The sequence below is a fragment of the Ochlerotatus camptorhynchus genome, unplaced genomic scaffold, assembly GCF_037179485.1.
Source record: "Ochlerotatus camptorhynchus isolate MF236.1 unplaced genomic scaffold, CSIRO-AGI_Acam_v1.1 ptg000158l, whole genome shotgun sequence".
NCBI classification, from domain to species: domain Eukaryota; kingdom Metazoa; phylum Arthropoda; class Insecta; order Diptera; family Culicidae; genus Ochlerotatus; species Ochlerotatus camptorhynchus.
Window position 1 is genome coordinate 209,062 of NW_027040648.1, and position 15,356 is coordinate 224,417.

General features: G+C 38.3%; 1 protein-coding gene across 1 annotated transcript in view; it reads right to left on the minus strand.

Moving 5' to 3' along the window:
* The window catches only part of qless (decaprenyl diphosphate synthase subunit 1 qless), a 236,724-nt gene that overhangs the window by 74,250 nt on the left and 147,118 nt on the right, over window positions 1–15,356 (minus strand). The window contains exon 4 of the mRNA XM_065222150.1: window positions 2,096–2,235. Coding sequence (XP_065078222.1) covers window positions 2,096–2,235 — 140 coding nt within the window. The remainder of the gene's footprint in view (window positions 1–2,095; window positions 2,236–15,356) is intronic.

Below are 15,356 nucleotides of genomic sequence, written 5' to 3' on the forward strand. Positions count from 1 at the left end.
AGGTCTCTAGACCTGCCTTCGACGAATTCATTGAGATTCCTCCAAAATAGCGATTTTCGTGGAACTTCCCCCCAAGTTCTACTGGATAAGCCTTAGAAGATTTTTTGAAATTTTCCTGGAGATTCTTTGGACTTTGGAAATTATCAGCTTATCACATACCTCTTTGCAAAGGCTTGAAGTTCCCGAGGAGACTTCCGAAATCAACATCATATCGACATCCGCAGACTTTTTAAGTCTTCTGGATTTATTTTCGATTATATAATTGAATAACTAGTCACAGGACTAGTTATGGGTTTAATAATCCGCTAAGTTCCTGCCTTAGAGCTTTTAATGCTGTTTGTGACGACTTCGATTTTAATATTACTAGGCCCTGTTTCAAAAATAGGTTGTGCGAAATCATCGAAGACTCAATAAATAAATAAATTACCTCGAGTCTGAGTTACGTAGTTTTCAAGACTTGTCTTCCAGCCATTCTTTGATGGTCCTTCGGAATATACAATGATTTTCATGAGTGACTTGTCTTGAAGGATTTTTTCGCTTGTTTCACAAACAAATCCTCCTACTTCTGGGTCGTTAAAAACCCTTTTATTTATCTAGTTCGTTTATTTGAAAAGTTCAATCGCGCTAGCTTTACGGAGCCATTAATTAATTGTTGCAACAAAATTCACTAAATTCTATGCCTAGTAGGAGTTGGGTCGAATACTAGTTACAAACCCCTATCAAACGAATCGAAAGTTTCTAGGTCGCTTCAGAATTCAAGAACTTTTCAACATCAGTAGAATTTACCTGCGTAAGATTCCGATCAATCCCAAGTAACAATTTTGGTTTTATGAGGGTTCTGTAGACCATGTTTTCGACTTGTAGAATGCTATAAAACCTCTATAAAGTTTGCAATGTTACTTGCGATGTCTGTTATTGATTCCGTTTAAACCGTCAGTAGCCTGTTAACTGGTCATCGGGATTTGCTGACCCACGCGTTCCACGAGTGACTACAACTGATTTGCATGTTGATCACAGTCACTCCTTTCTAATGCAAATCCCACTAATTCAAACCGTAAACAAAGAATGCGGAAAACAACAAGCATCCAGCGCAAGGTCATGTAGCGCAGACATTTAGTTTATATTTCCTCAAAACAAATTTTCAAAATCCAACCTACACGACTGACGCAACCCCAACTCGTCCACGTTTGACGTCAGTCGTATTAATCACAGCATCTCGAAAATGTCAAAAGCCATCTGCTAAATTTCCAATAATACCAACGAGTAAATCGTTTGCCCGAAACGTGTTCTTAAATCTTCTTAAACACTTCCTCTAATCGCAGTTCCCGAAATCGAACCCAGACGCAAATCAAGCAACCGGTTCGAACTGGCTTCGGTTGCCTTGGCATTGACGTCAACCCTCCATTTCCCGGCTTCCCGCCCTGCGAAGCAGGCCACTTTCCCGTCCCAAGCACAAAAGATGGCAAGCCCCTCTCCGTGCTCTCGGGTGTTGTGATCAGATGCACAGAAAAGAACAATCCTCCAGCTGACGTCAACGATCCTCGGTGTCCTTCAACCGGTACCAACGCAGGTGATCAGATGCGCAAGAAGCTCGGGTCACTCACTCGCATAATTGCAAACGACAGCCGATACAAGGAAAATTCCAACTAGTTTCAGAACTAGTTTCGAACCATGCAACTAGCGGACGGAACGCACGTCGGGTGGGAAATTCCCAGCATCATCAAGGGTTCAAGGTGAAATCACAATAGCCCCGTCCTTACAGGTAGTTTTCTTTGTCCTCATCCAGGGGATCGTCCCGTCCCGTGTGGGGTCGTAATCACCGTGATCAGAAAAGTGTTGATAACCGGTAATAAATTGTAGCTGCACAGTGACGTACACAGGAAAGGTACCGACATTTCGATTGCCTACCCACCGGGCGCAAATCACTTTAAAATCATAATCAATAAATCCTCAGAAGTCTAAATGATCGGACAAAAGTGCGTTTTTATCCTCAGAAAATAATCTACGCACACCTACGTTCCGTATAATTCTAGAGAAACAAAGGAATCGCACTTCACACACTGAAAAAAAAGAGAAAGGAAAATCCAAAACCAACCTGGTCTCGTTGTGCATGTGATAGTTTAGGGCCTTGGCCATCAGCATGGCTACCATCGGTCGGATCGCTTTTCCTTGCCCGTCGAAGTAGTATACGGCGATCTTTTTCAGCTCTTGGTGGTTGGTGGCACGGTTGATTTCCTGCAGAAAAAAATAGAACAAGACAGCATAATGTTAATCTCGGTTGCTGCGGTGGAGAACATTTATTGCTCAAACGAAACACATCTTCTTGACTTTTCGAACGCGGACGTGGATGACATTCTGGGAGACATTCAAATCGGACTAAACCGGTTTCGCTTGGAACACCTGGGATGGCTCTTCCGCGTGGTAAGTTGTGAATTTGTCACCAAATAGCATTCAATTTCGATGACGACACAAACAGGCATTGCTGGTGGTCGTCGTCAGCGCGTCGAATCGGATAGAGTGGTCAAATATTTACGTTTCCCTAACGTCGCTCAATTGCTGCTAAATCTGTGTGAATTGGATTTCCCTTTTCGATGGATTTGTTCTGACGCTTCTAGGCACACAAAAGCTGCCGCTTATAGAGTTTCTCAGGAAATCTGTAATTTGCGATAAATTTTACAACTTACTGTGTTGGCACTGCAGTGGGTACACTGGAATTAACACCTATTTGTGACACTAGTACGGGTTCAAGGTTAGGCGAAAAGATGAACTTCTTAAACAAACGACATAATGTCACAAAACGGAATTCGCTGACGGAACTAGTCGAATGTTAGGCATCCTCAAGTGGTCATAGATGGAAAGGACTTGCAAAGGAGAGGTTTTGCATACAGGCTTATCATGGTGGTTACTCGTGATTACTCCATGAGTAACCAGCTACGAAACTTGATTTTTTTAAAAATAAAATCTGCATAAGAGAATTTTCTAACGCTCTTCCATTACCATTGCATTGTAAACAAATAAATTCTATCTTCTTCCAGATCCAATGAGTGCTCTTAAGGTGAAATTTAAATACAGTCAACTCTCCATAGCTCGATATTGAAGGGACCATCGAGTTATAGAATTATCGACTTATAGAATAAACAAAATATTTTTTTTCTATGACCGTCTGTTATTTCAAGAATAATCCCGAAATCCTCCATTTACCGGAATATTTGGCCTTATTTATTCATATGAATTTGAAAAATGGTTCAAGGATCCATTTATGAACTTTATGAGTAGTTAATTTAAGCCAATATACACCAAACACGCAATAGGGCTGCCAGTTTATGAAATTTACTTCTTTCCTTTATTACGTCGGTCTCTGTTCAACAATCTAGTGCCAATCACCGACGGACATCGATTGCCATCCATGGACGAAAATCGAATGTGCAGGAAGGCAGCTTCCACACCTGCGTAGGATATCGCACCCATTCAAACACACATGGGCCGGGACCAACGGCTTTACTTCCCTTCCGAAGGAAGACGTGACCAAAGATTTTTATGCCTCAGAAAAATCCCACCGACCTCGGCTGGGATTGAACCCAGACCAATTGGGGTGAGAAATCAGTCACGCTTACCACTACACCACCGGCGCCAACTGTTCATGAAATTTAATTTATCAAGATATCAAAGGTTCTGTTCATTTCTGGATGTATCACTATGGCCCTGACGGTGTCCGAATACTTTAGCTGAGTCTTGAAGACTTTTCTTAATCCAGGACCATAAAATTCGCTAAACAAGAAATCTCAAAATTTGTTTTTAAACTCTGGATCTTAATTCTTTTTGTTTGTCCAATATCTTGAAAAAAAAAATTTATGTTGGAATCATCCTGATACCCTTGAAAATCTCTACAGGATTTCTTGTGTAAATGAATTTGCTTGAATCATCGCAGAATACCGTCAGAGTTCATCTTAGACCTCTTTCTAGAATTTTCTTATAATTTGCTCCATAATACTCTTGAAAATAATCTGCAGAATTCTTTGAATTCAATCTGCAATGCTCTTCAAATTATTAACAATGTATGCAGTATTGAATATGATTTTCCGGGAAATTTCTCCGGAAAATTCCCTTGGAGTTATCCACGGAATTCACTTTGTATTTTCCACAATTTCCTATAGAATTTTTCAAGAAATCTACTTGGAACTCTCCTTTGAATTATCTAAAAACTATATCACCGGAACATGATTGCAATTCGGGGCCTCCCTTAGCTCAGTCAGTAAAGGCGCAGCTACAAAGCAAGACCATGCTGGAGGTGGCTGGGTTCGATTCCCGGTCCGGTCTAGGAATTTTTCGGTTTGGAAAATTTCTCGACTTCCCTGGGCATAGAAGTATGATTGTACTTGCCACACAATTATACTAATGCAAAAATAGTGCAGGCATTGAAAGCTCTCAATTAATAACTGTGGAAGTGCATCTAGAACACTAAGTTGAGAGCACGCAATAAGCTAATATGCGACAAGCAATAAGCTTTAAATGCGAAGAAGAAGAAAGAAGTTGGTTGAAATTCGCTCGAATCATCCTCGCGATTCAATTTCCACGCAATTCTTCTCGAAATAACCTTGAAACGCTCCTCAGTAAGAAATTCTTTGGAATTTTTCTCAGAATTTTCAATGAATTCATTTAAGAATACTCTTTGAATTTTATTCCTTCCCTTGGAATTGCTCACTTTGAAAGTTTCCTAAGAATTCGCTTGCAGTGAAGTAACAAATTGCATAAATTTCTCATTTAATATTATATGGCATTCAAGTCAGAGCTCTCATGGAATTCATCTCAGAATCTCGACCAAAAATTGATCTATTTGGGGCACATTCTCCCGCCGAAAATTGTCTTCAAATTTTGCTCAGAATGATCTTGGTGTTCCCTCTAAATTCTTCGGGAAATTGCATGGATTTCCCATTGAAATCCTCTAGAAATTCCATTCAAAATGCGCTTGGAATTATGCTCGGAATTTCCCTTCGCAGAATTGTTTAGCAATTGTACCCTCAACATTCGCTTCCCTTGGTTTTTTTCACGAATACAGGAATCCTCTTCACTCTTGGGAGTTCCAGTAAAAACGCTCTTAGATATTTTCCTAAAGCTCCCCAGAACATATTCTCTGAAAAACCTTGGTGTTATCGCTAGAATTCATTCTAAAATATGCTCAAATTTGTTTTGGATCCAAGGTTCTTGCAATCTTATTGTATTTGAAGAGAGAACGAGGTATAGTTTTCCAGATTTTTTCCGGGTTTTTCCAGCATTTTTTCCGGTTCCCTGCATTTCACATATGAAACACTTGTTTTTAATCCCATCATATTTTTTTTTGCCTTGATTCATTTTCATTTTTCATTTTGCAACGCAGGGTGGGGCAGTAAGAGCGCAAGTCAATCCAAGGCCGACAGTAAAGGAGCGGTAATGGCTGACTCGCCACATGCAGGCTACATGATCGCCATGGGAAGGGATAATGATGAGAGTGAAGTGGGTGGTTGGAATTTTTTTGGATTGAGTTGACTACGATGCTAGAAAATTATATGGAATGTGTAAGCTGGAAATAATTTGAAATTTGAATGAGTTGTTTAATTATATATGAATTCATTATTGAAAGTTCTGCTCTGCTTTGAATCAAATTTTAGAATTATATAATGATGCTTTCATATCGTTAGCGTTGTTACGGTATGTTTCGTAGATTAGATTTAGTGTTGGTGCATTTCAAAGTTTATGGTATATTGAGAGGTAAGAAATAGTTCCAATGTGATAACGATTTAAACATTTCAACTTTTGGTTATTACGGCACTTTATGATCACGAAACCCAGCGATGGTGGTTTATTCTGTTGTGAGAGAGCTTGGGATTAAACCCATGATTTTCTGCTCAGTAAGCAAAAACTATTCCTCTGGGGTCATCGAGCATCTCAACACTCCACGACAAAATATGATCAAGTTTTTGTTTGGTATGTAATGAACAACAGAGATACGCGATAATTCATATAGTTTCTGCTGTTGATGGTTAATAAGCTAATACCAGTGAGAAGTTACAATATCCCCCTACCAGATACAGCCAATTGCATAAATATCCTTACTCCCACAGGGCTGGTAGCAATCACTGCTGTCAAAAATAGTGATTTTAGTGACCATGTTGAAGAAATAAGTGACCAAATAGTGACTTATAATTGTAAAAATAGTGACTAACAAGTGACCTAAGAGAAGAAAAGTAGTCGTAATTTTAATTTTTATTTAGAAAGTTTATGGTCAAACCCACGGTATTAGTCCGGGTGTCTACTATTACTGCAAAAACCTGGAAAATCGAGTATCCTTAGGAAATTTTATTTTTTTTTCTAAAAAATACCTGAAAGTCTCAGAGAATTGAACAATTTTCTTGTTAAGGATATTTAAAAAAAAAATAATGAATTTTAAAATACTAGCATTTAAATTTTCTCGATATTTTTATTAACACTTTGAACTTTGTAGACCTTGTATTAATCTTCAGTAACAATTAAATTTAAAAAAAAATCAGAGGCTTGCAATGTTACTTTTTTTTTTGGTTTTGGAACATGCATATTTTCTACAAATTTCAAATTAGAACTAGTTTTGGTCTTAAAAGCTATAATACTTCAAGAAATGTTCAAGAGTCTGGAGTCAAATTCCATGCACAGTTTTAGAGGCTCGTGGAATTTTGTTATAATTTCTAAGGACCTCATTCCAAGGGAGTTCTGGGAAAAATTCTTTCAGAAAAACATCAAATGCTATCTGCTTTCAAGGTAGTTCTGATGAATTTTCGATTTCCTGTGAAGCCTGATAGTTTTGAGTAGCATTTCAAGAAACTCTAAATTTAATTAAAAGTAAATTTTTATGAAAACCCTTAAGAATGTCTGAGGAGCACAACTCCTGTGAACTTCAGATGAAAATTCCAAGGGGATCCTGAAGATAATTTCATAAAGTTTGTTGGAGAAAACGAATCCGGAGCATAAGTACATGGATTTTTTTGAAAATGCTAAAACAAGGATTACAATTCAATCTAATAATAACAAAAAAAAAACATCCTCATAGGAATTTGGAAAATAAATTCAGGAGAGTTTGCAAATAAATTATGAGTAGAAATCTAAGGAATTTGTGATAAAAAATGCCAATGAATTCATAGGAGACTTTCAATGTGAGTAGAATTCCAAGGAAAGGAGTGAGATTCAAAAGGAAATCTGAAATTAATTCAAAGAATATTCGAAGAATCTTTCCAAAGGGTTTCGTATTGTGGAGAATTTCTAGGTAATTCCGAGGAAACCACAAGAAAATTTAATTCGGAGGATAGTTTCAATGAAAATCTCCGTTGAGTATGGAATGGACTATTCTGAGGTCTTCAGACTTGGTCTACTTAAAAGTTCCCAAATTTTTCCTGAATTTAATGAAACTGCCTGGAAATTCTTTTGTAGTTTGAGAAACTGACCTGGTGCTTACAATACTTCTCATCAAATGTTTTAAACTTCCCTGAACTTTATAGGGCTTCCTAAATTTTCCTGAATTTTTCTAACGACCATGGATCTCCTCTCAAGGTTTAACAATACGCTGAAGTTTTCGAAACTTCTTTAAAATTTATGTGACTTCTCTAATGTTAACGGAACTGCTCTGAGGTTTTCTTTTCTGAAATTCTCAAAACTTTCCTTAAGTTTTTTTTTTTTGCTGTTCTCATGGAGCTTGTTGAACTGTCCTGAAAATGTTTAAGCTTCCGTTAAATTCTGAAGTTATGCGAAGACTTCAATTAACTTTTTAACGTCTCTGAAGTTCGCTTGACACCTGTGAAGTTCTCTGTAATTCATAAAAGTTGCTGAAAATTTTCGGATGCTAAAAGATTCGATTTGAGGTTTTTAAAAATTCAAGTATGTTCCCCATATTTTCAGCGTTTTAACTTACCTTATGTACCTGCAGTTTGTAGGACGGAAGCATGGGAACTTAATTCTGGCACTTTGAAAATGGCAATATCTTGAACTTGTACATGGAATACGAAACTTCAAGATATTGAATATTTTTTAGATGTTGGACTTACTCAAAGTTTTTTTTTTTTACTGTATTAAAGTGAGAAATTATGTAAGTTTTAAACTTCAACATTCAATGGGTTTCATTGTTAAGCTGTTTCTTTAAAACTGATTGCAATGTCTTAAAAACGTTTGGGTTAATTGCTGTTGTTTTTAATCTACCAAAAAAGGCATATTTTTAAAGCATTTAAAAAATTGCTTTCTTATTATAAGCCTGGAATTTATCCGTTAAAGTTCTGGGAAAACCTGAAACACTCAGATAATTTTATTTATAAAAATAAGTAGACACCCTGTAGCAAAGACGATTAAACGTCACAAAACTTCTTCGAATTGTTCGAAAATTAGAACAAAATGTAGACATCGATTGGACTATCAGATCCTACACAGTGCAGTTCAAGAAGAATGATCAATCTTGAAATAAATTCAAGCTAAAAAAGTTGAAAATAGTGACTGATTACAAGAAAAAGTGACTTTAGTGATTTGATCTTAAAAAAAGAGACTTTTTAGTGACTGGCTTGAAAAAAGTGACCAAGTCACTGAAAAGTGACTCGCTACCAGCCCTGCTCCCACTATAAACAATCAACAAGTTCCTGGCCAGCCTCATCCTATCATTACTTATTGAATTATCTTTCTTCCCAAAAATTCACTTGTTAGCAAACATACGATCGAAGATTTGATTACTATTTGCATTGGTTGATAAATAAACAATATGGGAGATTTATTCTACATATTTAAGGCCTAGTTACCCCCCGCATCCTATTATTCCCACGAGATCAGCCTAAAAGTAATATTTCTCTCCATCTCCTTATTATGCTACCTTTCTCCATTGATCCAGGTTTACAAGGTTTACAATGAAGACCTAGAATTCTCAACAAAGTCACTCTAGGCTGTTAAGGCAATGCTTGTCTACGTATATATGAACCATTATTAAATCATAAAAGTGCTACTCCAAGCCATCAAAAAAATTTGTGAGGTTGTGTACAAGACACGACCGCATGGTTGACGTAGACTACGTTATGCTGTGTAGTGAAATTATCGTGCATTTTACTAGATATTGAATTAAAATACAGTAGAAGTAACCTATGATTTTGGTCCTATGTACATATTTTGGATTTCCTACTTAGTAAAACTTGTTTAAATTCAGGACCTCATAAAAATGCGAATACATAGTCTATTACATTTGGTTCCTAAATTACAATCAGATATGAGCATGGCTTTCATGATGGCTGATATTCCCTATCACTTCAAGATTTCTAGAACACAAATTTTGGACGGTTGTGACATCACTCATGAAATTGAAACTCCTTGTGTTCTGCACTGCAGCAAACGTGCAGTTCCAGTTTCTTTGTTATAAGTTTAGTGAGAGCTGATATTTGTGCTCTTGAAATTATTATGTGGTAATGAGATTGATCAGAAATAAGGTTTTCATAGCGATTCAACTTCAGTACACACACAAAAAAACGGAGTGCAGAATTTTGCACCAATGTTATGCAACATTTCGTAGTTGATCGGGAATATCTCGATTAGTTCCAATAAGTTCTCGGTGAGGTTCTCGGCACATCTTTTTTAAAGATTTTGTTTGCGTGTTGTAGACGCACATGCATCATTTGGCATAAGAACGCGGGGCGTTTCTGTGAAGGGGGAAAAAGTGATTTCCATATCTATCACAGATTACAAATTCAACAGTGAGCATGTATAAGGGCGTAACCACGATGATCGATTCTCTCTTTTGTTAATAACTCACTTGGATTAACATATCTCGGTGCGTTTGCTGTTAATTTTCATACCCAATACAACCTGTTACAGCACTACATTGAACAAATGTCAGATAATATTCAAACTGAACATTGCATTAGGTCCTAAGTATAACATTAATCGATTATCTTCGTCGACTTTCTCTTTCGTTGATAACTTGAGCTTCTTTTATCGAACTGTGTGCTGAAAATACGTGCGAATGTCTTTACATGGCCGAGGGGATACAAGGAGAAAGTCGATGCAGAGAATCGATCATTGCAAGTAGGCCTTTGGGCTACAAAATGGTAAGTTGACAACCTGAAAGGAGCGGAATACCTAGCCCTGGTCCTCACAAGTTCCTACTTCACGCCTTCCCGAGTCATATGATAACAAAAGACTACCAGCTGAAACATGGACGCAGCTGGGTGGCCATAGCCTGGGCAATGGTGCCAGTCCGGCAATAGCAAAATGAAGAGGTGCGACGCGAACACTGGTGCGGTAACCATAGTACGGTGATAGAGGAAATGCTTCACCAAACCTGGGGACAGCCGAGCACTCAGTCAGTAGCTCAGTCAACACGTTTATTCTGCCGTGATAGTACCCAATATTTGTTTTGAATGACTGAGTGTACATTTTCTATTGAAAAATGACTCAATAACATGTTGTGTGAGCGAAGGCAAGCGGTGTGCGTCGCCTGCTCGTGAGTGACTGAATGTTTTTGTTGGCTCTTTCATTGCCTCGTCCTTTACCGTTTGGTACAAACGGTCTGCACAGAGCAATGGATTGAATAGTGCAGTGCTTTCACACGCAGCCTACTGTGTTACCTGACTTATAACGAATATACGTTGTATACGAGTACCCCGAATACAACGTATGACTCGTCTAATTTTGCATAGCATTTACAATGTAAAATTAGACGAACTATACGTTGTATTCGGGGTACTCGTATACAACGTACATTCGTTATAAGTCAGGTAAAACAGTAGGCAGTCAATAATTTTACACTCTGATCGGAACAATCGGCACAGACCTACGCGACGAAATAAGGGCTACGATTGGAAACTCGGAACATGGAACTGCAAATTGTCGGTTTCCCGGGCTGCGATAGGTTAATCTATGGCGCACTTCAACCACGCAACTACATAGATTCGGACCACTACCTAGTTGCAGTATGCATGCGCTGAAAACTCTCGACGGTGCATAACACCCGTCGAAGTCGAACGCCGCGACCCAACATTGAGCAACTAAGAGACGCCGGAGTTGCCCAGAACTACGCCCACGAAAGAGCAGCTTGGCGCAGCTTCTCTTGAAGATGGCTGGAAGGACATCCGTTCCGCCATAGGTAGTACTGCTGCAGCGGCACTAGGTACTACCATCCCGGACCGAAGAAATGACTGGTTTGACGGCGAATGCAAACTGTTAGTAGAGGAGAAGAATGCAGCACGAGCGAGAATGCTGCAACACCGCACGAGATTGAATGTCGAGCGATACAGACAAGCGCGGAACAGACAAAACTCGGTTTTCCGAAGGAAGAAGCGTCAGCAGGAAGACCGAGATCGCGAGGCGATGGAAAATCTGTACCGCGTAAACGACACACGGAAGTTCTACGAGAAGCTAAATAGTTCGCGCAAAGGCTACGTGCCGCAAGCCGATATGTGCAAGGACTTGGACGGTAACCTTCTCACGAACGAGTGTGAGGTGGAAGCAGTACTATGACGAGCACCTCAACGTAGAAGTAGTAGAAAACGAAGGTGGCACGGGAACATACCTTGGAGCTCGCGCAGAAGACGACAGATTACCGGCCCCTGATCTTCAAGAAATTTTGAAATTGAGGAACAACAAAGCAACTGGTGTAGATCAACTACCAAGTGAGCGGTGGTGAAGCACTGGCTAGAGCGCTGCACTGGGTAATTGGCAGGAGGAGATATTACCGGAGGAGTGGATGGAAGGTGTCGTATGCCCAATCTACAAAAAGGGCGACAAGTTGGATTGCTGCAATTACCGCGCGAGCATACTGCTGAGCGCCGCCTACAAGGTACTCTCCCAAATTCTATGCCGCCCTCTGTCACCATTTGCAATAGAGTTGGTGGGGCAATACCAGGCGGGATTCATGGGATTCAGCCAAAGAATTATCTCTCGATTACTTTTTCAAATGGACGTATTAGCTTTTGTAAACAACGCATTTGATCGTCGATTTGGCGTAACTGGTAGCTCACCCACGCATGCTAACACTACCACAAGATAGGGGAAATTTTTCCCTACTTGATATACTGATGTAAGTATGCGTGGACGAGCTATCAGTTACGCCAAACCGACGATAAAATGCGTTGTTTACAAAAGCTGATATGTCCTTTCGAAAAAGTAATCGAGATTTTTAGGACGCGGGATTGTTATCACTCAGGCAAGGAGGTTGATCAACTTAGAAGCCAGCAGCCACAGTGATCTCGACAGGAACGATGCGCAAGGTTCGAGGTGCAAAAATCGAACGCAGCACGCTTCATACTGCTGCTGCTGCTGCCACCTGCTCAACCGCCGACCAAAGCGAAAATGAGTTGAGGCACAAAAGCAGCGCTGTTTTACAACTTTTCAGATTCAAGCAGCACGATGTGCAACCAAATGGTACTCGATTATGACGACTGGGTTTGAGGAGAACGTTTATTTCATGAAAACAGCGATAAAATTATCACTTTTAATTTGTACATTTTTCAACATTTTTTTAAGGAAAGTTGTAAAAGCATTTACTGTAGCAGATTTTGGGAGTTATTTCCTATCGATTGGTGTATTTGGATTTTAATTTCATCTATAAATGACAAAGTAATAAGCGTTCAAAACCTTACACCTTTTCGTGACGGTTGCAATTTGTCGATTTACCCCTAGTACCTTCCCGTAAGACGTATTCAACGTCAAAAATCAAGCAATTCGAGGAACATAAGCCAAGGGTAAAGTAAAAAAGCTAGCAGTCGCCTAGGATGGAAGTCTTTCACGTTGGTGAAGGTGCCCAGCATAATTAATTAAGTCAAAGTATCGAATTTGATAGTGAAAATTGTTGATCCAAAAACTGGTTTACATTTTAAAGGCATTTAATTCTGCAGTATTCTCGATACGCTCAGGGCTGGTAGCGATCAATGCTGTCAAAAATAGTGATTTTAGTGACCATGTTGAAGAAATAAGTGACCTAATAGTGACTTATAGTTGTAAAAAAGTGACTAAAAAGTGACATAAGGGAAGAAAATTAGTCGTTCTTTTGGCATAACAAATATATGTTTGATGTTTTAGACTTATTCAATTAGATTCTCATAAACGCTTATACATGTACGATAGGAACCTTTAAGAAAGATTTAATAGAAAGTTTATGATCAAACCTCCAAGCTTCTACTACCTGAAAAAACATGAAAAACCGGGATTTGGCAAGGACCTTTAATTTTTCCTACTTCTGGTACTTCTGAGGAATTTTAGACTTCATGTGAAGCCTAAGCTTAATATAGTAAACTCCATGCGAATTTTGATGAGAAATCTCCGTTGAATATGGAATGGACTAATCTGAGGTCTTCATAACTACTTGAAAGTTCCCAAAATATTCCTGAATTTTATTAAACTGCCTTGAAGTTCTTTTGTAGTTTGAGAAACTAACCTGATGCTCGAAATACTTCTCATCATTTCTTTTAACTTCTCTAAACTTTTTCGGACTTCCTAAAGTTTCCACTATTTTCCTAACGATCATGAATCTTCTCTTAAGTGTTAACAAATCACTGAATTCCTCGAAACTTTTTTTTTTTAATTTGTTATTTCCCTGCTCTGGAATATCTCTGCTCTGAGGATATCCGTTCTTTCTTGAAGTTTTTTAGAGTTAAAGTTCTCTGAAAATCTGGGAACTTCACGAAATTTTCCGCTTATTTAGTGAAACTAAGTGAACTGAACTCCCCTGAAATTCCCTTTGTTTTTGGAGCTTTACTAAACTTATTTGAGATGCTCCCGAAATGTCCATAAAAGTTCATGAAGTTCTCGGGTCTTCCCTTAAGTTCCATAGACTTTTATGAAATGGTTCTGAAGGTCTCTGTACTTCTGTGAAATTTTCGAAGTTATTCTGAAGTTTCGGAAAGTTTTTCAGGCTTCCACTCTGCAGCGAAATAATTATTAGAGTTCTCTGATTTTCACTGAAGTTATCAAGATTTGTCTGAAGTTTGAATTATCGATATTAATTCATAACTTCTTCAATATTCTAGAGTTTCCTGATGTTTTTAAAACTGCCCAAAAATATTTCTCAATTGCCTTAAAATTCTCTAGACTGCATTGCCTTAGTACTTTTTTAGAATCCACCATTTTACTGGAATTGATTTAATTGCCTTTAAGTTCTACAATTTTCCTTAAGTTTTATAAAGTTTGTAAACGCTCACGGAACTTTGCCTTTAATCACTTATTTTCCTCGTAAGAAGTTTTCTATGCTTACCTTAATTTCTCTAAATTGATAAAATGTTCCGGTAAATTTTCTGATATATATTTATAATTCCCTGAAGCTTCTACAGTTTTCGGAACAATCATAGAATTTTAGGAATATCCCATAATTCCCACAACTCCTTGTAAGTCGCTACAAATTTCCTTAAGTTGATGGGATTTTTCTGATGTTATCTAATCGTCCTCGAAGCAGTCGGAACTACACTGAATATAATGCAACAATCAAAAATATCTAAATTTCTTAGAACTTATCTGAAATTTCTTGAAAATATCGGTGCTTGCTAAAAGTTCTCGTCTTTTTTTTAATTAATGGAACTTCGTTGATGTTCTCTAATCAACTGAGCTAAATTTTCGAATGTTCTCTAGATCTTGAATTTCCATGATATAACACCCTTGAAATAATCTCACATTCTCTGGATGTTCATATAATTTTTATTGCGTTCCAGAAATTTTCTCTGAGCAAACAGAAGTTTCGGGAAATTCCGGTTTCTGCAATTTCCTTGAAATTTTTTGAACTGCCCTTTAATTCTCTGATCTGTCTTCATGTTCTCGGAGCTTCCCTAAAACTCTCAACTCTAATGAAGATCTCAGTTCTGATTTAAAATAAATGGAATTCTCGCAAACACCTTTAAACTTCCCTGGAATTCTGTGGATTTCTGTGAAGTTCCTGAAATATTTCTGAAGTTTTCATAAATTTTCTGAAGGTCTCTTTACTGAATCTCTCGGAACACCTTAAGGGTTCTCGATTTTATTTCAGCACTTCATGGACCTATCCTGAATTTATCTAAGCTCACGCTTATAGATTTTAAACCAATTCAATAAGTTGGACTAAAGTTTCGGGGACCTCCTCTTAAGACCTCTGGAATTTCCAAAGATCTCTCTTTTCTGAGATCAATAGAACTTCATTAAAGTTTCCACATTTTTGATAGTACGAAACGACAAGACATTAGAAATGTTGTGATCTTAGACCTACTAAAATAAAGTAAGTGTGGGGGAGGGACGTGGGGCTTTAGGTAGTGATGAAACGTCGCTAGACCTATTCCACAGCCGCAGTCAGTTATGAGCAGAAGGAGGACGCACATCTTTTGCCTGTAGACTTGAAGACATACTTCAAATCTCCGCGTACATCGTACGGG